Below are 23138 nucleotides of genomic sequence, written 5' to 3'. Positions count from 1 at the left end.
AACAACACAAATATTTTTGCATACCTGTTTCAAAAGGGGCTTCACATCACAGATGTGGTGATCTACCTGGTTAGAACCCCCGAGAGGTAAGTTGAGTAAATTTGGTTAAAAGCAACACATTAAATAAAGGGTAAAGCTTGAACTTTTAAATCTGGCAAAATTTTTTTTATTAGTAACTTGACAAACAGATTATCTGTCCAATTTCTCTGTTATAAAAACTCTACTGAATTACATCTTCCTCATAAACTTTTCTACTTTTCTATCCTTCTGTATATAAGGCCTTTATAATCATTGTAATTTTAGTATTGCATTTACATAGGCTAAAACTATTCGTGTATTTTCATTGTCATTCTGTTCATATAATCTGGTTACACAATCTCTTCCGTTTGGTGATATTTCCTGTTTTCAAACAAAGCATTTATTTTTGCATCTTATTAGAGATACAAATGAACACATTTCATCAAATTTGTTTCAGGTTCGTCTAGAGAATCCTCATGTTCGTTTCAAAGATGGTCTGTCATTTCCACTCATTTCCATGATTTGTATCAGAGGGTTTTTTGATTGAAGTTTGTTTGTTTGAACTCACTTCTTGTGTAAATAAGAAAGACTCTGGATCTTATAAACAGTGTCCGTCCTCCTAATTTCTGGCATTTTATGATTCAGTTCCTGTATGGATTTTTTTAATGGACCATTATGTAGAAAATCAGTGAGTGTGTTTTTAATATCTTGAGTAACTGATTTTACTCTATGTTTACTAGTTTATTTCTTATCATTAAAAGAAATTTTAAGTGTGTTTATTTATTTTGAGAGAGAGAAAGAGAGAGAGTGAGCACAGTGGCGGGGTGGGGGTGGGGGGGGCAGAGAGGAGAGACAGAATCTCCAGCATGCTCCACACCACCAGCCCAGAGCTCAACACAGGGCCCAAACCCATAAACGGCAAGACCACAACAAGAGCTGAGACCAAGAGTCAGACACCCAACTGACTGCACCACCCAGGTGCCCCTTTACTAGTTTATTTTTATTTCCATTGTGAAGTCCAGAGTTAAAACCACAGAATCACTTTACATCATATTTCATTATGCCCACTTCTTGCTATGTAATTAATTTCTAAATACCTCTGGAGTTCATTTAGGTGACCATCCTATCATAAACCAAAATTTGGTCTTAAAATCATGGACTTTAACCGTCTCTTTGCCATACAGAATGGCTCATCGTGTGGTCTGGCCACCAAACCTGCATTTTCTAACGCAAGATAACTCCAATTTTCTTTTTCACATCACAATTCTCGGCTCCTATAACATTGTCTTAACTATGCATATAACTGATTTTGTGCACGTCAACCTGTTCATAACATCTCAAAGCCCGCAAAATGAACTATTATGTTATATTGTTATAATAATATCAATTATATATTTTGTATGGATGACTTACTATTTCTTTATAGTTACTATTAAGCTCCAAGTCCTATTTCTGTCACTCATAAAATGTTACCAGTGGAAAAATTACTCTGTGAGATGGTTTCCTTTCTCCCCTATCCGTATCTAGCTGCCCCTCTGTTTTGTAAAAAAGATGTTGAGCTCCAATGTTTGATTCCAGACATTTCTCATGGCGTTTTTCATCTCTGAGTTCCTCAGAGTGTAGATGAAGGGATTGAACATCGGAGCGATGATGGTGTAAAACAGAGCAAATACCTTATCCTCAGGGAACGTGGTTGGAGGTCGAAGGTAGGCAAAGATTGAAGGCCCGAAAAACAAAACTATCACAGTGATATGCGACCCACAGGTAGAGAGGGCTTTGCGCCTTCCTTTGGCTGAATGATTTCTTAAAGTGAATAATATAATGACATAAGAAAAAAACAAGACCACAAATGCCACTAAGGTAACCATTCCTGAATTGGCAACCAAAAGGACACCGGTAACATAGGTGTCAGCACAGGCAACTTTTAGCAAAGGAAAAATGTCACAAAAATAGTGATCAATCTCATTAGGACCACAGAAGGGCAACCTGATTACCAGAAAAAATTGAGGAAAGGAGTGCGCGGCCCCACCAGCCCAAGCAGCTAAGACGAGGAGATTGCACCTTGCTCTGTTCATGACAAGCAGGTAGTGCAGAGGTTTGCAGATGGCAGCATAGCGATCAAAGGCCATGACGGTGAGGATGAAGACTTCAATCATTCCGAAGAAGTGCATGGTAAAGACCTGTAACATACAGTTACCATAGGAGATGGCTTTTCTTCCCACTAGGAGGTCAGCAATGAATTTGGGTGTAATGCTACAGGTGAAGCAGATGTCCAGACAGGATAAGTGGCTGAGGAAATAGTACATTGGTTGGTGGAAAAGAGGGCTGCATCGAATAGAGATAAGGATCAGAAGGTTTCCTACCAAGAGAGCAGCATAACAGAATAACAAGAACACAAAGCAAAATATTTGTGTGCGATGGTCATACGAAAGTCCCAAAAGAATGAATTCTGAGACATTCCTCCGACTCTCCATCTGTTTCAGACTGGCGTATATTATAAACGAATGGGTTAAATACCTGAAAAGAAAGAAAACATGAATCTTTATAAAAAAAATTAGCAGCATGGCAACAATAATTAAAATTCACTAAAAAAGTAAATTGACGCCATTGGATGAGTAAAATTAATTATTCCTGATACATAGATTTACACTTCTTTTTATTTTATTTTAGTCGAGTCTAGTTTAGTTTCGTTTAAGTTTATTCATTTAATATTTCTGAAAGAGAGAGGAAGAGAGCACAAGCAAGGGAGGGGCAGAGAGAGAGAGGGAGACACAGAATCCAAAGCAGGTTCCAGGCTCTGAGCTGTCCGCACAGAGCCCAATGTGGGGCTTGAACTCACAAACTGTGAGATCATGACCTGAGCTAAAGCCAGATGATAACTGACTGATCCACCCAGGTACCCCTATTTCTCTCATTTTAGAAATCTATTGTAAATAATTCTATAATGGGGAAAATGATGTTAACTTTTCAACATTAACAATGATGATTATGGAACATTTAAATGTTAGTTGATGTTAAAGAAAATAGCAAATTGTTAATTGTATAAATTAGATAACAAAAAGAGTACAATTTACGTCCTTTTAAAAAAAATTGTGCACATTAAAAATGCATGCTTTTATCCATAGAGTCAACTTTTTTTTTTTTTTTTCAGAAAGATCTGGACACATTTCCTGTTTGATTTGGGAGTATCCTTGGGAATAAAAATTTATTTAAAATATGTCAGCTTGTTCTCTATAGTTAAGAGTCTGTTTCTTGGTTTTCTCTTTTTCCTCCCCTGTGTTCATCTGTTTTGTTTCTTAAATTCCACATATGGGGATTAAGGACGGCACTTGCTGTGATGAGTACAGGGTGTTGTATGTGAATGTTGAATTGCTAGATGCTACTCCTGAAACGAACATTACACTGTATGCCAACTAATTGGAATTTGACAAAAAGCTTGAAAAAAAAAGGAAAGAAATACATCAGCTTGAATTGTTTAATTTGTTTAAAGGACGAACTTCCTTGCCCTGTCAATAAACATACCAGTTGCACACCTTATACTAAAATAGTTTTAGGTCCATTAAAAGCAAAGAATGGTTGAACACTAAGCAGCAAATAGACTGACAATGGATTAAAGTTGTGAGAAATAAAGCCAATTTATTCATTTATCCAATTTACAGTTTACAAGTTAAAATTTAAAAAAATGGTTAAAATTAATCTAAATTGGTGATGGCAAGAGGTAAATGAAAGGTAAAAAGAAATTGCCCAAGCATACGTGCATTGTTCATATTTCATGACTTTTCCTAGAAATTTCACTCTAGACGATAAAATTCAACACAGGAAGATGATACGGAAGGTAGCTCTAAGAGAGATTTGTTTCAGCACTCAGCAACTAGATGTTGTATTAATGAATGGATCAAAGATTCGCAAATTTGCATCTTTTGGACAACCTTGAGATATTATTTATGTAGGGGGAAATAGTGTGTGGGATAGAGAGAATGTGCTCCGGGAGCCGTTTTCTCCAGTGCTGACGACTGAACTGACACTCCATGAGATGCAAACACTATTCCACACTTTCCACCTCTGTCTGACCCGATGTAGCCACCTTATCTTGGCACTCTGGATGACTATTAAAACAACAGAGACTATAGGGGCACCTGGCTGGCTCAGTTGGTTAAGTGTCTGACTTGGGCTCAGGACACGATCTCATGGTTCACGAGTGTGAGCTCGGGGTCTGGCTCTCTGCTGTCAGCGTAGAGCCCACTTCAGATCCTCTGTCCCCCCTCTCTCTGCCCCTCCCCTGCTCGCTCTGTCTTTCTCTCTCTCTCTCTCAAAAATAATAAACAGGTTTATAAAACCACCAAATGCTACTGTAGCAAAACTATTTAGAAGCCATCAAATCCCATGACACACAAATTCAAACTTTTGTCTTTAAGATCAGTTTAGATGGTGAGTGGGTAATTGGTGTAGCATTTAAAATGGTCTATACTATGAGAAACGAATTCTATTTTAAATTGTCATTCAACCTCATTTCATCAAGAAGAAAAAAACTCAGTCTCTTCCCATGATGACTTATTACTGCTACAAGGCTTCCTAACCTCTCTCTTGTTCTTAACAAACCAAAAATAATTACCAAGTTCATAGTGTTCAATAGTGACCTGTTCTTAAGTAGAGGTTCATAATTTTATGATTTATTGATCAATTTTCTCCTTACCTTATTATAGTTAATGCTGATTCCTAATGTAGGAGATGGCATGCTGTGTACTTTACAGATAGATGTGTTTGCCTAAAACAAATGGACTTAAAGTTAATTGTGAGATAAGTCGGTTGGTAAACAACGTAAAATGGATATCACTTGACGTATCCAAACCCCTGATTTTCAATAAAAGAGACTCAGATCAAGATATTCTAAGTAATTTATTAACATCAGAAAGTAATATTCTGTGGAGGACAGATATCTGGATTCCCAGTCAGTCAGGGGCTGTATCCCACGCTTGTGAGCAGAGCAAGAAAACGGGGTGTCCCAGAGGCCAGCAGTGAGGGGAAACACTTTGAATCACATCCCAATTTTAAAAAGTATGCAAGGTCACAGATTACCAATCACCCAGTCTATGTTTATGAATATTTGGGGGGATATAAACATAGGGTCTAGCCTTCTTGATTCCAAATCATTTTGAAATAATTTTAGGTCATTTTTAGCAAAATGTGTATTCCTTCAGATAGGATTTTGGCTTGTTTTCTAGATTATCACAGATGTTTCATCCACAATAGCTCTTAAACGCTGATCCTGAAATCTGGGGAAAGTGCTATTATAATCACTGCTATTAGCTGAAGTAAAAGGGACATGTGGATGCCGCCCAGTGAGAGGATTATTGTCGTTGAAACATGCAGTAGATTCTTGAGCACATCTTCCAATTGGTCAAATAATTGAAATCATAAGTGAAGAGAGGAAGACATATTATGCACTCCTTCTACAGGTGGTTGGAATCACAGAACAAGAAAGATGTAGAAACATGGAGAAGTATAATTACTGAACGGTGAACTGTTTTGATTCAAATTGTGTTTCTATAGAGTAATAATTTGAACGTAAAAAGAAAACCAATTACCTAAATATGTCTACAATATGAAGTGAAATATGCCCTTATATTTGCCCTATTTCACTTTAAATATAGTTATTTAGAATTGAAGCGTAGAGTTTAAAATGGGCAATCTGGCCCATGTTCTGTGAGAAGTCAATCACCCCATTTGAGTAAAGACACTATGCAAACATTTTTCTTACTAACTTTATTAATGTCTTCCTTTCTTATACACCAGTAACTTTTCATAAGAACTCATAAGCAGAATTCACTTTCTCCCCTTCCATGTCATTTATGAACATTGAAGTTATTGCTAACCTCTTAAAGCTTCACGGCCCACATTTATAGAATCGATAAGCTATTACATAAGGCAAAAATATAATGAGGATTAAAAAATAATATGAAATACCCCAGGGTCATACAAGGTTAAAAACTACACATTATCTTCCTTAACCTTTTTCTCTTTTTTTTGAGTGAGGAGTTTCTGAATTTGCCATGCATACATATATAACCAGTCTAACAAGGAAACAAGAAACCTGAAACTATCACTATATGTTAATGAAGATGACCAAGATAAATTTCAATTTGGAGCAATCTTTTAGTAAAAGAAACAAAATTACTCTAAACAATTAGTTGTCTTTAGTCATTTCTTTTTTTTTTTTTTTTGGTGTTTAAAACTTTTTATCAAAGTATAGAAAAGTGTGTAATATATAAATCTGAATGACCCAAAAAACACAATCCATTAAAGATAAAGTTGGTAAATTGGATTCCATCAACATTAAAGCTTCTGGTCTTTGGTCATTTCTTAATGGTAACCATTAGCATGCAATTTTCCTGTACTCTAAAAATCCAGTCAGTTTATTACTTTCTTAGTTTGGTCGTATTGCATAAAGATGCTGCATTTTGACTGTGCTATTAAAACAACAAGAATTATTGCTTTCAAAGTGGTTTCCACTGTAAGTTCATATTTCTTCCTAATGATACCAGAATATGGCCCGCTATAAAGTTAACTTAATTCAATCAAACAAATCTAGTCCATTTTAGGGTAGCAAAATTTTTGAAAGTTAGGAAATAACTCATCATTGGGATATGCAGGCAGAAAAGCTGGGCTATTCCTTCATAAGAATATGGGGGAAATATATAAAAGCACCAGAAAAGGACTCAATAAATTTTGCTGAAACTGGAAGATTTCCTTCACTTCGACTCACCTATTCCTGTTCACCCGTGGAATTCTGCCTGCGAGTAATGTACAATAAGACTAAAGTTAGCTACATTATTTTTATAGTAATCAAATTATCTTGTGCTGCCGCAGAAAACACAGTGTAAGAATGAAATTAAATGGAATAAATGTAAATAGCATAGAACCACCTCGAAGCAGATGGTGGAGCATCTCCAAAGGAAGCGGCATGGTTGACCCACTGATCATGAGATCTCAGGGGCTGTAAGATTAGTTTTAGACCAAATCAGGAGAGCCCCCTCCTGAGGTACTCACTCTACTGATTCTTCTCCAGTGTCTAAAGCTGAAAGAAAAAGGCAGAGATGTATACACCAGTCATGCAAACATGTGTAGGTCAATTCTCCAAAATTATCTTGAGAATCTCAGCATGTCTTAGAACATTTTATACATCTGCAAGGGGAGGGGGGTGGAGTCTAAATATTCATTAACCATCAGGGATGTAAGAAATGGACCTTCAGACTACAAAAAAAAAAGAAGAAAAGAAAAGAAAAAGAAAAGCAAAACATGAAGTATTTTGAAATTCTTACAAAAACAAACACACATTTTAAGTTTTAGAATGTCATTTATTGTACGCCTATCCCTAAAGGAAAGCTGATTTGGAAAAGCAGAACATAACATACGACAACACAAGAATTTATAGGTCTTTGAAAGTCTTAAGAAATTACATTCCCAGAGGCATTCCTGAACAGATCTTCACCAAGGCCTCTGTATTGCTCTCCATGAGACTGGCCCTGGTGCCTGTGGGCATTTGGGCATTTTCTGGATATAACTTTACATCTTATCCTTTTTACATCTATCTTTTTTTTAAGAGATAAAGAGAGTGAGGGGGGTGGGGGGGTGGGGAGTGGGCAGAGGGAGAGGGAGAGAGAGAATCTTAAGCAGGTTCCAGGCCTAGTGGAGAGCCTAAAGTGAGGCTTGATCTCATGACCTGAGCCAAAATCAAGAGTTGGACTCTTAACTGAGAAAGGCACCCTAGTACCCCTTTACTTCTTATCTTTGTGTTAGCCTGTGTCCAGCAGTTTCCCTGAAGGTTCCCCAATGCTCTATTCAGACAGAGCAATTCAGAAGCTCTGCCTGCCTTGTGTTCGTCTTACTTTCCGAAGAAAAATAATATAGCGTGGAATAGTATTAAGCTAGTCTTGACGAAGAAAAAATTCACTGAAAATTAAAACATAGAAACATTTATTTGGGCAACTGCGATTGTAATTGGGGAGGCACAGATTCTGGTAGGAACCTAAACTGCCTTCCCAGGAAGACAAAGAGAGGCAGAGTTATAGAGGCAAAAGGCTATGAGTGTAATTCTCATTCAGGTCCCTTCTGCAAAACAGAGATTGGAATTAGGGTAACTGGGATTGGTTGGGTTAATATGCAAATGAAGGATTGGAACACTTTTAGAAGCAAAGAATGCTGATGACTCAGGTGTCATGAGGAGGAAGGAAGTTAAGTCCAGGCTAAAGGCTGCCAGCTCTCTGAAAAGTTCAAAACTCTTCATGGTTTCTCCAATGCGGATGTGCCTAAACGCTTCCTTACTTATGGCCTCCTGATCCTATTTGTAAAAAGAGACTATCTTAAGAAGGCTTGCTTGCTCCGTTTTGGAATTTTCCTTTTATAGTAGCTTCAGAAAGATCTGACTTGGGGAGAGACAAACAGAGCCAAACACACGCGGTACCGTCCAATATGCTTCGTTATCCAGAGCAACGTATGTGGGTAGAGCAGACAGATGAATAAAATTAGTGACCTGTAATATCAGGACTGGAACCCAAGGTATTTGTTGCCAGGGACCAATACTGATGAAATAGATGGTTGGGGAATAGAGAACAGAAGAAAAGGAAAGATTCAAGAAGAAACAATCTATCCTATATATATATATAGATAGATAGATAGATAGATAGATAGATACATATATAATCATTAAGTGAGAATATAATAAAATATGAAGGGACATCCAGTCTCAATATATAGCCCAACTTTTATTCTGTTTACCATTTGGCTTAGTCCTGTGTTACTTCATTTCTGCAGGTTAGTTGGTTCAGTCCAAATTGTGCACACTGATACGAGGTGAACCAATTCTCCCTCATACACAAATTCATATATGAAAAATGTCCTTAATACATGTAAAACTTTAGGAGATCAACTTTTATAGGAAATTATCTGGTACAAAATAACAAAAATAGCTAAAACTTATTGAGAGTTTATTTTGTGCTTTAACTTCCTCGTATCGTTTTATCTCACAACTGAACATCTTGTGAGATAAATAGAGTTAGTTCTGTGGTTCCGATAAGAACACGAGCTTCCAGAAGTTAAAAAGATTCACTCAAAGAGCTACCAAATGAGCATAAGAAAAAAAAACGCTGTGCCTTCTGTGTGTGAAAGAAACAGGTTTTTATGTGTTTACTGCTGGCTTCCAGGCTTTTAAAGTAGAGTAACCCTGAGGAAATGAGAGATTCTAGCATGTCAGAATGATGGATATCAGAGCTCATGTTTTACTGGTTGTCCATTTCAGTATAATGCATCTTGTTGACCAAGCTTCACTCAAGCTGGCTTGTGTCAACACACAGAAGGAGGTAGCTGGTCATATCTCTACCCATAACACAACAACACAGGATCATCCTTGTTAGACATGTGTATAAGTGACTCACTTACAACCCCAATCCCTGCATTTGTCTCAGTTCTCTGCTGAGTATTGATTTTGTTCTTTTTACCCTTCTTTTCTAATCCCCTTCTAAAACCTTCTGTTTTGTGGAATACATGGATTTACTTATAAAACCGAGATTTTAAGGGTGCCTGGGTGGTTCAGTTGCTTAAGTGTCTGACTTCAGCTCAGGTCATCATCTCATAGTTAATGAGTTCGAGCCCCACGTTGGACTCTGTGCTGACAGCTCAGATCCTGGAGCCTGCTCTAGATTCTGTGTCTCCCTCTTTCTCTGCCCCTCTCCTACTCACGCTGTCCCTCTCTCAAGAATAAGTAAACATTTAAAAAAAGATTTAAAAAAACGAGATTCCAGGTATTTTTGAAGTTATTAAGTATTGTTCTACAGACTGGAAACAGAATTCTAGAAAGAACAACTTACAACTGGATAACTAATCTTAGTTCAGTATATTTTTGGTGGGCTTACTATATAAAATAGTCATGATTTTTTGCCAATAAAATCTTGTGAATTCTTGAGAAAAAAAGAAATGATAAGAAAATGTTTTGGTTTTGTCGTGTAGCATTCTTTCTGATGGGTTGAGTATTTTCTCTGACCCCTCCTCAAGACCATCAACCTGCCCCCTACTACACACACACACAAACACACACACACACACACTCTCACACAGAGAATTATCACACATACACAGGAACAAATATACACACTACATTTCTATATTAAAAATAATCCAGATATTCTTTGGAGAATTACTATATTAAGCCAGTTCAAACCAAACTATGACTAGACAGACTTGATTTCCTATGAAATAGAATGTTTATCTTTGATAATCCACAGGTTTTCCTGGACCCATGGAGAAAAAAAAAAGTAATTCGACGTGTGAAAAGTTCTAAGAGGAAAACTATCAAAGGAAGATTTCCTGACATTAGAGCAAACACTATCTCATTTTTGTTTTGTCCTGGACTTCTCCTTGGCTCTGGGGCAGGAGTAATTCAATTGAGGAAACTGTGAAAACGATGCAATCGTTCTGCTAAGAAAGGCAAATACTTTCGCAGAGAGAAATGTCTACACAAATGGGATCCAAGACCCAGCCTATGTGATTCAGAGGACAAGGAATAAATGAAAATTAAAATAGTAGTACCTCAAAATGCAGAAAATAAGAAAAAAGATATTATAGGGGGCTGAGAGTCTGTTGGACTTCATCCCTGATTGCTACAGGGAATGTATGTTGAAGTTCTAACCTTTCTGACATTACACATTTTATTATTAATGCATGATAGCTCATAACATAAGGGGAGGTGCTGGATATGTGAGAACAATGTATAAAGGCCAATAAAAAGAGAAGATAGGATCTTTGAAAGTAATTCATTACCTGTTAACTTCCAAATTTGCATGGGTTTATTGCTAGAAAACAGATAAAAGAAAATAAATATATACCACTTCTTTGAGTTGGCTCAATCAAACTGGAAAAACACATAAGAAGAAACACTAATATGGGGCACAGGATTATTTAAAAGGAGTAGATGTACAGTTTCATATCAACAAAAGAACAGGGAGGAAATCAGAAATGCTTCTGGTCTGTCCATGAGTCAGCAAAATGTTCTGGAATAAGAAAACATCAAGAGTCTGACTTATAGGTAAGACATGAACACTAAGGCATAGTGGGGGCAACATAAGCAGAGAAGAGAGAAGACATAGTCATAGTGCTGACAGACTTTAGAGTATGTTTGGAGAATGTAGAGAAATCCAGTGCAGCTGGTTGAAAGCATCCAAACACAGGGAATAAATGAAGAAGGGTAGAGAAAGAACGAAAATATGTAACGTTTCCAGCAGCCATATGCCCTGCTAAATCTTCACATGTGTTAGTCAAAGTAATATTACAACTTTCTAAAGTACCATAGTACTCATTTGGTAGATATTTGAGAAAAGGGGAGGCATATGAGGCACTTGGGTGGCTCGGTCGGTTAAGCGTTGGACTTCAGCTCAGGTCATAATCTCACAGTTCATGAGTTCCAGGCCCATGTCTGGCTCTGTGCTGACAGCGCAGACCGGGAGCCTGCTTCGGATTCTGTGTCTCCCTCTATCTCTGCCCCTCCCTCGCTTGCTCTCTCTCTCTCTCTCTCTCTCTCTCTCTGTCTATCTCTCCCTCTCTCTCAAAATTAACTAAATATTTAAAAAGGGGGGAGGATGCATATATGAAGCAAATTAACAAGACACAGAGATAAAAACACACCAGAGTCAATAATCACCCACCTCTCCCTGGCCCCAGTATCTGTCATCGTGACACCATGCTTTATACCAATGTAGTGACTTCTGAGATTAGCAAGTTTGCCCAGGAGAAATTTTCACAAACAGCGAAAGGTTTGGATTTTGTTCCAAGGAATAGAGGGTCTTTGCATATCTTTGGAGAGAGTAGTGATATGATTGGGCATGTGTTTTAGAAAGGCATTTCTAGCATTCCTCAAACCCATGCAACCATATCTGGAACCAGTTGGAAAGTTTAGAGTGGGGACTACAATCTGAACTGCAGCGACTTCCTTCTTTGGTCTTCTATGTTAGAGACCATTTGGTCCAGCTTCCCCCCAAAAGTTATATGTTTTCTATAACACCTGAAATAATATGCTCTGGGGACACAAAGTTGGAAGTGCACTTAATACCACCTTTACTGGAAATTTGAATGTGCCATTTTAGACCACACCTTCTGCATGGCGATTTGCATCTCCGTGTTTCTCAGGGTATAGATGAGAGGATTCAGCATGGGGGCAATCACCGTGTAAAACATGGAGATTTCCTTATCCTTGTTCTCGCTCCCCGCAGGTAGAACATAAATATAGATACAAGGCACAAAGAATAAAACCACCACCATTATGTGAGAGCTGCAGGTGGAGAGTGCTTTGCGTCGCCCTGCGGAGGAGCGGGTCCTAAGATTATATAATATGAGTATGTAAGAAGCCAACAGGACAGGAAAAACGACAACCACCACCATCCCTGAATTAGCAATCGCTAAGATACTAACAACACGAATGTCTCTGCACACCAGTTTCAAAAGAGGCTTCACATCACATACGTAGTGATCTATCTGATTAGGACCACAGAATGGTAAGTTGAGTACCATGAGCAACAGAGCAATGGAGTGCCAAAAACCCACGGCCCAGGCCGTGAAGATCAACATGTTACACCTCTGCCGGTTCATGAGGACCGTGTAGTGCAGGGGCTTGACAATGGCAACATAGCGGTCAAAAGCCATGGACACCAAGATGAATATCTCCACACCCGCCAGCAAGTGGGCAGCGAAGAGCTGGGTCAGACAGTTGTTATAGGAGATGTTTTTTCTTGTGGCGCCTAAGTCCCTGAGTAGCCTGGGGACCACAGTGGAGGTGTAGCAGAGATCCATGAGGGAAAGGTGACAGAGAAAGTAGTACATCGGCTGTTCGATTAGATGGCTGCAGGTGATTGTGAGCAAGATGATGAAGTTGCCCATTAAGACAGCCAAGTAACAGAGCAGGAACCAGAAAAAGAACAGGAGCTCCATTTGCTTATTTCCCCACAGACCCATGAAAACAAATTCTGTGACATTGTTCTGATTTTCCATGAGGTTGAGGTGAGTCCAGGGACACAATAGAAATTTAATTCATCTGAAATGATACAGAACATACGACACGTTTAGAGTCCTTTTTGCTTTTTTGGAGGATATTTACACTGAAAAATATGTAGGTCACAAAGGAACTATTGCATTTAATCTTTTAAATCCCTCTGGTTTGATGCCATTATTATATTTCAAATGATACTTAATGACAGCATACTTTAAGCTGGGAGGTTTTACAAACATTTTGCATGCATTTAATTCATAATATCCAAATAGTTACTATTCTGATACTCATTTGACAAGTGGGGGAACAAAAATGGGTGGGTTTGGATAATAATACCAATTCTTTCAGATATAAGTAGCAACCTAAGATATGATCCTGTATCTGATGCTAAGTTGTATGCTCTTGAGAGCTATGCTACATTATCCACTGACCAAATGGACTTCCGTCCATTTTCCACCTCCTTAAACAGTATGTTTTTTTTTCCATCTCTAGCATTAACACGCAAATAACTGTAAGTAATCCCCTCCCCTTCTCTATGCCATATATAATAATTTATAAAATCCCAACCTAACACCACATTCTGTGCATTGAGTGGAATTAATACTCTTCAAATGAAAGCAAAATCAAGGTTCTTAATTGTAGCAGATAAATAACCTGAATTCATTGATAACAAATCCAGTGACTCTCCTTCTTGGCAGTTTGGTCAAGAGTCAGGACATGGAGATACAGAAAATAGGTATTTGGAAACACTATTTGGGCATCTGAAAACAGGAACACGGGTTCTTGTTATATAAAAGCTTTCCCTTTTTCCTAATCATTCTAAATACACATTTTAGAGGTTGCTGTTAACATGTTAGAAACACTGAGGACAGGTAGTTGTTGTCTGGTACATATCGAAGAACCCAGTGTGATTAAAGAATGCCCTGCATATTTAGCGATGCGTTTAGAACAGTGCAACCACTTAGACGCAGTAGACCCAGGAGCAGAGTGTGAATATGTGGAGACATCACCTTTTACCCATAACCAAGCGTCCTCCACAGCAAAATCATGATTTGCCTAAAAGACTATTGATGTCTCGGAATTACTTTAACGGTACCAACGGCGGAACAATATGATGCAGTGGACAGATCCCTCCCTCATCTAATGATCCTGAAGGTGAGCATCCAGGCTCCCGTGTCTTGTTAACTATTTTTTGTTTACACTGAGCAATCCATTCTCCCTGATCCTCGCCCTTCAGCTGGTACGTGGAACTAAAACTTCTGAATCCAAGAGCAAAAGGAAGTCCATTTAAGAATATACAGTAGAAGGCCTTATCATTCTAACTTGTCAGGTCCACAGAAGAGTACCCCCAACAATGTTTGAAGAGGAACAAATGGTTATGTAAGAAGATACGTACCAGCATTTTCATCATCTGATTGCCTTTACCTGTGGATTTTGTATCTGCCACAACGGGACAGATTGAAGAACTTATATTAGACATACATTGAGGTTAAGGAAAAAACATTCTGTTGGTGTAAGTTTGTTCTGATTTCCACATAGAGCTTAGCAAAGTACTTTTATGTATAAATTGAGAATATCCAAGATGAATGTTTGTTTACATGGAAGAATATGATCAGTTAAAAGACATATAGAAATCCCAGAGTAGGTTTTCGTTAAAGTTGTAGCATAAGAACTAGAGAGTCAAAACCGTAGAAAATGCAACTTTTGGTTTAGAATGTTTGCCGACATTGGCATAAGCCTCAACATCTAACAGATGGTCCAGTGCTTCTCAACCTACAATGCTTAAATATCAATTGTAAAAATAGAGATCAGTATAGAAAAAGATCCTTCCAAGCAGCTCCCATAAACTCTGTGCCGGGAATCTTCTGGGGAAAAAAAAATGAATTCGTAAAATCTCCCTGTGCCTCTTTCTTTCCTTTCCCTTCCCATTTTCTCTCTCCTTCTCACTCTCAAAATATCAACTATACTCACCCTTAGTGTACTCACCCTTCTTCTTGTGATGATAGGAGATGAGAAAATGCCTACACGATGAGAGGAAGTGAGGTGGATGAGATAGGCACAGGGAAGTAGGGTTAGGCTACTATTGACCTTCTCACAGTACATCAGATGGAGATCGTCTGCCTCCAGACCGTGGTTGACAGAGGTCACCGAAACCGTGGAACATGAACCATGGGTAAAGGGGACTGCTGTATTATTGCCCCTGTTTTGCAAATAAGGGAACTTGCATCCAAGGTTACATAAATCCTAAGGGGGAGATCTCCATCTAAACCATTTCTGTATGATTTGGAAGCTTATGCTTCTTTTCATCTATGCTTAGATGTCTTCTCCTATGTGAAAATAAAGGCTTAAAACCCTCATCAGTTGCACTCCAGCATTTCCTGACTGCCCTCTCAAAATTGCCACCAAGAAGGGGAGCCTGGGTCGCTCAGTCAGTTAAGCATCTGCCTCTTGATTTCAGCTCAAATCAGTCTCTCCCAGTTTGTGAGTTCGAGTCCTGTGTCGGGCTCTGTGCTAACAGTGAGGAGCCTCCTCGGGATTCTCTCTGTCCCCCAACCCTCTCAAAATAAATAAATAAACTTTAAAAAACACCAATGAAATTACAGAAGAAATTAAAAATTTTAATTATAACATCAAATTTTGTATTAAATGAAGACTTGTGGAAATCATAATGATTTCATCTTTATCTATACATTATATGTATTTTTATATATAATATTGTATATAAATGTCAAGGTGAACCTTCTGGAGGTTCCCTTTACTCTCTGTGTCTGTGTTATATTACAGCAGACATGGAGCATCTCCAACTCTCCTGTGAATCTTCCATCCAAAGAGCCTTTCACGAAAACATTGTTGGGAATACCTTGAGTCAAAGCATGAGAGGGTCCTGAGGGGAAATCTCCCACAGGCATTTTACAGAAGCCGATGTGTGTGTGATTATAATTTAAAAAATACAGCCCATGTTATTATAGCGGTCATATAGACGACCTTGAGGCTTACTTCATTTATCTCTAGTAATTCAATACTTCTGAATGTTGTAATACTGATGTAATATGGGCATCTATTTTTCTCTCCCCCTTCTCCTAGAATAATTTCATCAAAGCCTGGAGATATGTATTACATACACATATAGATTTTATATTGTTCATATCATCTAATGAGGTAAATATGCAAAGAGAGTATAGAAGAGTAGTAATATTTTACTCATCAACATGGAATCATTGCCATTAGCGTGAAGAGTTTGAAATTATCCTCAATGGTTAATTACACCCATTGGAAACTTAGAAGTCATGCACATTGTTTTGTGTTACCAGGTATCATCTAATATTAGGGTACCAGTTAGGATTTGGAAAGTGCCACAATGCATCGTTAGTTATTTTCCTTATTTTAGTTTATTTTTGTTTTACTTTGAGTAAATCCGGTTTAATAAACTGAAGCCCTTAGTTCACGCTAGGTCCACCTAAGGTCTAATTTTATTTTATTTTTTCTGCATTGCTCATTTCCACGTCTGCTTGCCACTTCTGTGCCCCCACTGTACTCAATCATACTCAACTCCATGAGCCCCAGGACCTTGCACATTCCTTGTGACTTTCCTCTAATTGTCCACGTCTTAAAAATAACCTCTCGCAACACTCCTTAAATAATGGTAGTTGCCTCTGTCTTCTGGCTGCAGACCCTGCTTCATGCATGCACTTAGTAATGTAGCCTCTAAATGCACACAACAAGGTTAGAGAAATCCACATGAGGAAAAATATGAATCCACCTTCACAGTGGAAGATGACAATGTTCCTTTTTCAATTAATAGTGAGGAGAGAAGGCAGGAAGTTCAGAGGGTCTAAACGATCTGAACAACAGAACTTAAAATATGTAGAAATGTATGTAAAATTACACATCTGGCAAGGAGTATATATTTTTGCATGCATAGATAGAATATGCATAAAATTGGTTATTAGATTATTTTTAAACGTCTCACCATATTGTAAAGAAGGAAACAATACACAGTTCTGAGCACGATAAATAGTATAAGTAGGTCTAGATTTAGATATAGGTGGTTCTGAATATAAACACACACACATATATACTATTAGGAAATTACATCTATATTCTGCAAAATAGCTAACTTGTTAAGAAATAAATAATACTGGAAAATTAAAAACTACCTAGACTTAAACTATAAGGAACCTACTACCTGTCCAGGTTTATAGGATGCAGGGATAGTGGTGCTTTTGAAGAAAATTATAACCTTAACATTTGCATTAGAAACACGGAAAATCTGAAAAGGATGCTATCTTTAGAATACAGGAGCACATAAAAAAGTAATAAGGCAAATGCCATATTATTTCACTCAAGTGTGGAATTTAAGTAACAAAACAGATAAACATACAGGAAGGGGGGGGAAGAGAAGAGAGGGAAACAAACCACATACCCTTAATGATAGAGAATAAACTAAGAGTTGGTAGAGGGAGGTGGGTGCGAGAGGGGCTGGATGGGTGATGGGTATTAAAAAGGGCTCTTGCTGTGATGAGCACTTGGTGTTGCACGGAAGTGATGAATCACTGAATTCTATTCCTGAAACCAATATTGTACTGTATGTTAACTAAATAAAATATAAATATAAGAAATTTTTTAAAAAGTAATAAGAAAAAACATAAGGCAAATCATGGTAGAAATTAAAAGGAAACAAAAAATACAAAAGAAAGAGCAACAAATTTTAATGTGGGATCTTGGAAAAAGCCTTTCAAAATAGTTCAGCTTTTATCAATATGGATCAGTACAAAATAAAAAAGATACATATATAATGTTAATGAAGGATAACATAACTACTGATAAAACTGGAGATGAAAAATATAAAATATTATCAACAACTAAATGCCAATAATGTTGAAGGCATACACAAACAAACAAACAAGATGTTTCTACAAAAAATTATACCCAAACTAACTTCAGAGGAATTACAAAAGATGGCTAGTCTATAACTAGTAAAGAACAGAATTCATTAAAATTAATCCCATAAAAGAAATACCCGTCACAAATGGATTTACAACATTTTATCAAAATAGATTACTCCACTCTTTTATAGAGTTTCTCATAGATGAGTAAAAATCAAACTTTCATCCATTCATTGTGAAAGACTAGGTTTCAAGGAAATACAATTGTTCACTGGTGCTTTTCCTCCTGAAATTAAGACTGTAATAGTCTTAACAAAATATTAAATTACTTTAACTGTGTATAAAAATTAACATTCCTTTACCAAGTATTATCCATTCTATAATACGTTTATTATTAGAAATTTGATAAATATATCCACAAAATTGGAAATCAAAAGTGAAAACCCAAATAGTCATTTCAACAGATGCAGAAAAAGTACATAATAAACTTATATGTTTATCATATAAATGTTTACCAGTATTAAATTCAAAAGTATATTAATGATATAAAGGAATTTTCTTGACGCTAAAAATAATGGTTCTTACAAGCTCTACTGAAAACATTATCCTAAAGGGATTAAGTTAGATACATTCTGCCTACATCAAGAATGAGACAAAATGATGGGGCGCCTGGGTGGCTCAGCCAGTTAAGCATCGGATTCTTGGTTTCTGCTCAGGTCATGATCTCACAGTTCGTGAGTTCTAGCCCTACACTATGTTGGCAGTGCGGGGCCTGCTTGGGATCCTCTCTCTCCCTCTCTGTCTGCCTCTCCCCTTCTTGTGCTCTCTGTCTCACAATAAACAAATAAGTGTAGAAAAAAACGAATGAGACAAAATGTTTATTTCTATCGTGACTTCTATTCAACACTATTATGCAGCGCAGTAAGACAGAAATCTGATATGCAGGTAATGGGAAGGAGGAAATAAAGTTGATATTATTTGCAGGTGACATGATCATTCACATGCAAAATCCAAAAATTTTATAGATATGATTAGAAATAGCAGAGATGCATAGTGCCAACCATAAGATTAATATACAATATTCAAATACATGTCTATTTGCCATCAATAAACAATAAGACATGTAATTAAAATAGACATGATTTACACTTGTCTTAGATAATGAAATATCAAGCAACTAAGATTTTCTTTAATTTGTTGTGTAGTATTCTGTTGTTTGGCTATGTCACAATTTGCTCATTCATCTACTAGTAAATTTTGAGATTATTTACAATTTTGGGCCATTACAAATAGCCCAAGTTAGAGTCTTTGTATGCACATACGTTTTTGTTATTCTTGCATAAATACCAGCGGAATGTCTGGGCCACATGTTAGGTGTCTGTTTAGCTATTTAAATCACTGCCTAGGATTTCCCAAAGTTTAGGAACTATTAAACCTATTTAAAAGCTACCACAACCAGTGGAATGATTCATGAAGAAAGAAGCTGATACGCTTTGGGAAGAAAACATTGTGGAATTTTAACTTACTCAGCATTTCCCACTTCGCAGCTCAGTTGCAGCCATGGGGATGATGGCCCACCTTCCTCCTGTGGCTTTGCTGGTGCCACAACTTGACCTCGAAAACTTGGGATGGTATGTTTTGCACTTTTGGGGGCGCCCTGAAGAATTGGCTCACTAGCTTGATTTTGTTTCATCTGCCTTAGAGACTTCTAGAGGCTGGAAAGGCCTGCAGGACAGATTTTATCAAAAGCATTTGAGCAAATGTACTGCCTACAACTGCCTGAGGCAAAGTATAAGATAAGGAAAGCAGTAAATCGACTGAAAAATTTAGGAAGAATGAGGTTTGGAAAGTAGATACATGTGAGAATAAGGGCTATGAGAACCACCTATGTATATACCAGGGAATCTAGAAAACCATCCGTAGATGCTCAGGGCTGGATGGGTGCTGAGAAATGTTCAAGAAGACACTAAAATATTCACCACTCATGAAAGCAAGAAGTGAAGGCTAAGGCAGAGTTTTAAACAGCCTGGCAAAGTACAGGCATACTTCAGGTATTGTTGACTCAAGTCCAGATCACCGCAATAAAGTGAATATCACAACAAAGTGAGTCAGTGGCTATTTTGGTTTCCCAGTGCACATAAACATAAATTCAAGAATTGTTATAAAGTTCCATGATCAATGCTGTTTGGTATTGACGAAGACGTAAACATTGAGACCTGAAACCAATAGAATGCCCAGAAAAAGGCATAATTATGTGACTTCTTACAAAATGTCAAGTAATAAAATGGGGAAAGTATAAGCTTTTCCACAAATTATACTGGATCAATTGTATGTCCACATGAGAAAAAAAATTAATCTTAACCACAATCTCACTTCATACCATGCACAAAAATTAACTCAAAATGACACAGAGACCTACATGTCAAAGTTAAATATCCATAGTTAAATCCACAGAAATTCCAGAAGAAACCATTTTGACCTAAGCAGTACACCAACATTTATTAGATACAAAATAATAAACATTAATCATAAGAAAAAATTAGTATTCATCAAAGTTTTAAAACTGCTACTATTCAAATAACACCATTTTTTATTCTTTTTTATTTATTTATTTTAAATTTTTTTTTCAACATTTTTTATTTATTTTTGGGACAGAGAGAGACAGAGCATGAATGGGGGAGGGGCAGAGAGAGAGGGAGACACAGAATCGGAAACAGGCTCCAGGCTCCGAGCCATCAGCCCAGAGCCTGACGCGGGGCTCGAACCCACGGACCGCGAGATCGTGACCTGGCTGAAGTCGGACGCTTAACCGACTGCGCCACCCAGGCGCCCCTCAAATAACACCATTTTTTAAATGAACAATCTATGGACTAGGAGAAAGTTTTGTATATATACATAACATATGTATGACAAAGACCTGTACTATATATAAAGAACAATTGTCACAGAGATAAGAAACCAGAACCGTTATTTTTGAATTATGCAAAGGATTTGAACAAAATGGCACAAAACAAGGGTTACAAATGGTCAATAATATGAAAAAAACTCTCATCATTAGCCATCAGGAAAAGAAAACTAAACCCACAGCCATACATCACCACACGTCTCCTAGAATGACTCCAAGGAAAAACTAACAGTACCAAGTGACAAAGATGAGGAGCATCTGGGACTCTCCGCTCGTGTTCTGCTGTCTCGCCACAATTTCAATGCTGCCTAGTATTCTGTACTGACCAGACCATAAGTCCCTAAGATAACTCATTGGGAGCCTTGTAGAGTTTTTATTCACTTCTGTAGCTTCCTGATACATGTGAAAACCAGCTTTTGGAGTCTTGACTTGAAAGTGGCTGCGTGATCTTATGCCTTCATCGATCTAGTTCTCGAGCAATCCTTAGCAGGTTCCAAAAAAGTTTTATTATTGCCAAGGAGACGGAAGTTCTCCCTGTGATGTGAGTCAATGGATTAATTACATCACAACCCCCACACTGGAATTATGGCATTTTTCCATTCACAGGACATGTAGCTTTCTTAGACACCAAGTTTCACATAGAGAAGGGAACTCTCACATTGTTAGGTTCCAAGTACAAGGAACGCAATTCCCTATTCAAAATTGGATATTTGTCAAACATGTCTCTTTAACATGGCTTTAACACAAAGCCTTTCCATCTGAGGAGATAATTAATTCCTGGGAGAGACAGTAGCAGCTACAAGACAAGGTCCTTGAACCTTTATGGAAACCTCTTTAAATATCCATGCAGTGCAAGTTGAAAATGATTTCTGTTGATCACATTTTCCAGAGCAAGATTCATTATGGTTGGAATGACCCATTTGAATGTGTTTCCTCCATACTTCTTGCCTCTTGCCTATGGGACCAAAGCCATCTGTAGATCTTTTCTCCAAAATGTTTCAAAAGAATCCATTCTAAATTCAAATCCTAGGTCTTCTGTAAAAACTTTTTGAGGCTTTGGGCTAGAAGGGAAGCTTTTGACTTATAAAAACACTTCATTAAAAACTGATAATTTGATATGGGATTATTTGAAGAGTCTCTTCCCAAGCGTGTCATATCTTTCATATAGAAAGTTACTTATCTAGGGAAGGTTACTTTGAAGATGGGATTATTTCCAAAACTCTCCAAACATCAGGAAGTTCTATGTCTGTAAGGTAAGTGTTCAATATTGCGGGTGTGTCTTAAAGATTGTTACTTCCCACATGTATTAAACATTGTTTCAGTCTCTTCAAACATAGTAATGGAGTATTTTATCCTCACCCCATTTTTTCAAAAGATAGTTGGTAAATATCATTAACCTAAGTTGACGGATGAAGACTTTGAACTTCATGGAATTTAAGCCAATTGTAGAACCCAGCTCTCTGTCACCAGACCACTTACAATTGCAATGAGGTATCTAGTTTAATCATCTAGATGAATCATGAGAGAGAAAAAAATATACATATACTTCTCACATAGAAAAGACTGAAGTATGAATACAAATGACATATATCATCAGCCATTTAGTCCAAGCATGAGTGGAGAGTTCTTCTTGGTAACAAAGGCTATGGATAATGGAGTCTGTATGCCTTCTTTAAAAGTAAAATTGGAGTTGATTTTTCCTGAATGCTTGAATAATTAAATTATTGCATAATTATCACTCAACATGTCAACCATTCCATTATCCTAGATGCATAAACGTTGAAAAATAGATGAGAGCCCTCTGTGTGTGCAACACTGTGGTAATCTGCTCAAATATATTTCCATAATCAATTCTCGTAAAAATCTGTAAGATGGATATTACTAATCTTGCTTTACAGGTGAGGAAACAAAGATGTGACGTGCTAGAAATATAGTCCAGATCAAAGAAGATGCAAGTAGAAGAATCAGGATTCTAATCTGGTCTTTTTGATTTTCAAACCAAAACACTTAACCACATGGCAATCCTTTTCAACATTTTGCAGGTGTTTTGCTTTGGAAGTGGAGTATAGTAGGGAGAACTAGGTCTGAGGGAGAAGTCCAGATAAAAAGATTTTTCAGTGAATGTAATACCACATTTGATAATTGGGAATTTAAACATGTCAGTGTGTGTGTGTGTGTGTGTGTGTGTGTGTCTACTAATGAAACTATTTTATATACCCTTGCCTCCAAAGTAGTAATAAAGCAATTATAATTAATGTGGTCATATAAAGAGGAAATTACTAGTTCAATGTTGTTAATT

General features: G+C 37.3%; 2 protein-coding genes across 4 annotated transcripts; both read right to left on the bottom strand.

Annotated features, from left to right (window-relative positions):
- Positions 1-1469: 1469 nt before the first annotated feature.
- On the bottom strand, positions 1470-21286 carry LOC131488797 (olfactory receptor 4P4-like). 3 transcript variants are annotated; one of them, XM_058690633.1, is made up of 4 exons: positions 21075-21286; positions 19461-19659; positions 7066-7200; positions 1470-2535 (listed from the first exon to the last, which is right to left on the bottom strand). In XM_058690633.1, the coding sequence occupies exon 4, from the start codon at positions 2490-2492 to the stop codon at positions 1542-1544; it is 951 nt and encodes a 316-aa protein (XP_058546616.1). In that variant the 5' UTR covers positions 2493-2535; positions 7066-7200; positions 19461-19659; positions 21075-21286; the 3' UTR covers positions 1470-1541. The 3 variants fall into 3 exon arrangements, 2 of the variants coding, with proteins under 2 accessions (XP_058546616.1, XP_058546615.1); XM_058690632.1 differs by having other exon boundaries at positions 7066-7093; XR_009250287.1 differs by lacking the exons at positions 1470-2535; positions 7066-7200 and adding an exon at positions 13709-13809.
- On the bottom strand, positions 12121-13092 carry LOC131488798 (olfactory receptor 4P4-like). Its single transcript, XM_058690634.1, has one exon. It carries the CDS (start codon positions 13048-13050, stop codon positions 12121-12123), a length of 930 nt encoding a protein of 309 aa, XP_058546617.1. The 5' UTR covers positions 13051-13092.
- Positions 21287-23138: the final 1852 nt, after the last annotated feature.

This window comes from Neofelis nebulosa, chromosome 10 (genome assembly GCF_028018385.1).
Source record: "Neofelis nebulosa isolate mNeoNeb1 chromosome 10, mNeoNeb1.pri, whole genome shotgun sequence".
NCBI lineage: Eukaryota > Metazoa > Chordata > Mammalia > Carnivora > Felidae > Neofelis > Neofelis nebulosa.
Note: the sequence above shows the minus strand (reverse complement) of the source record. Positions and strands in the feature narration are given on the sequence as shown.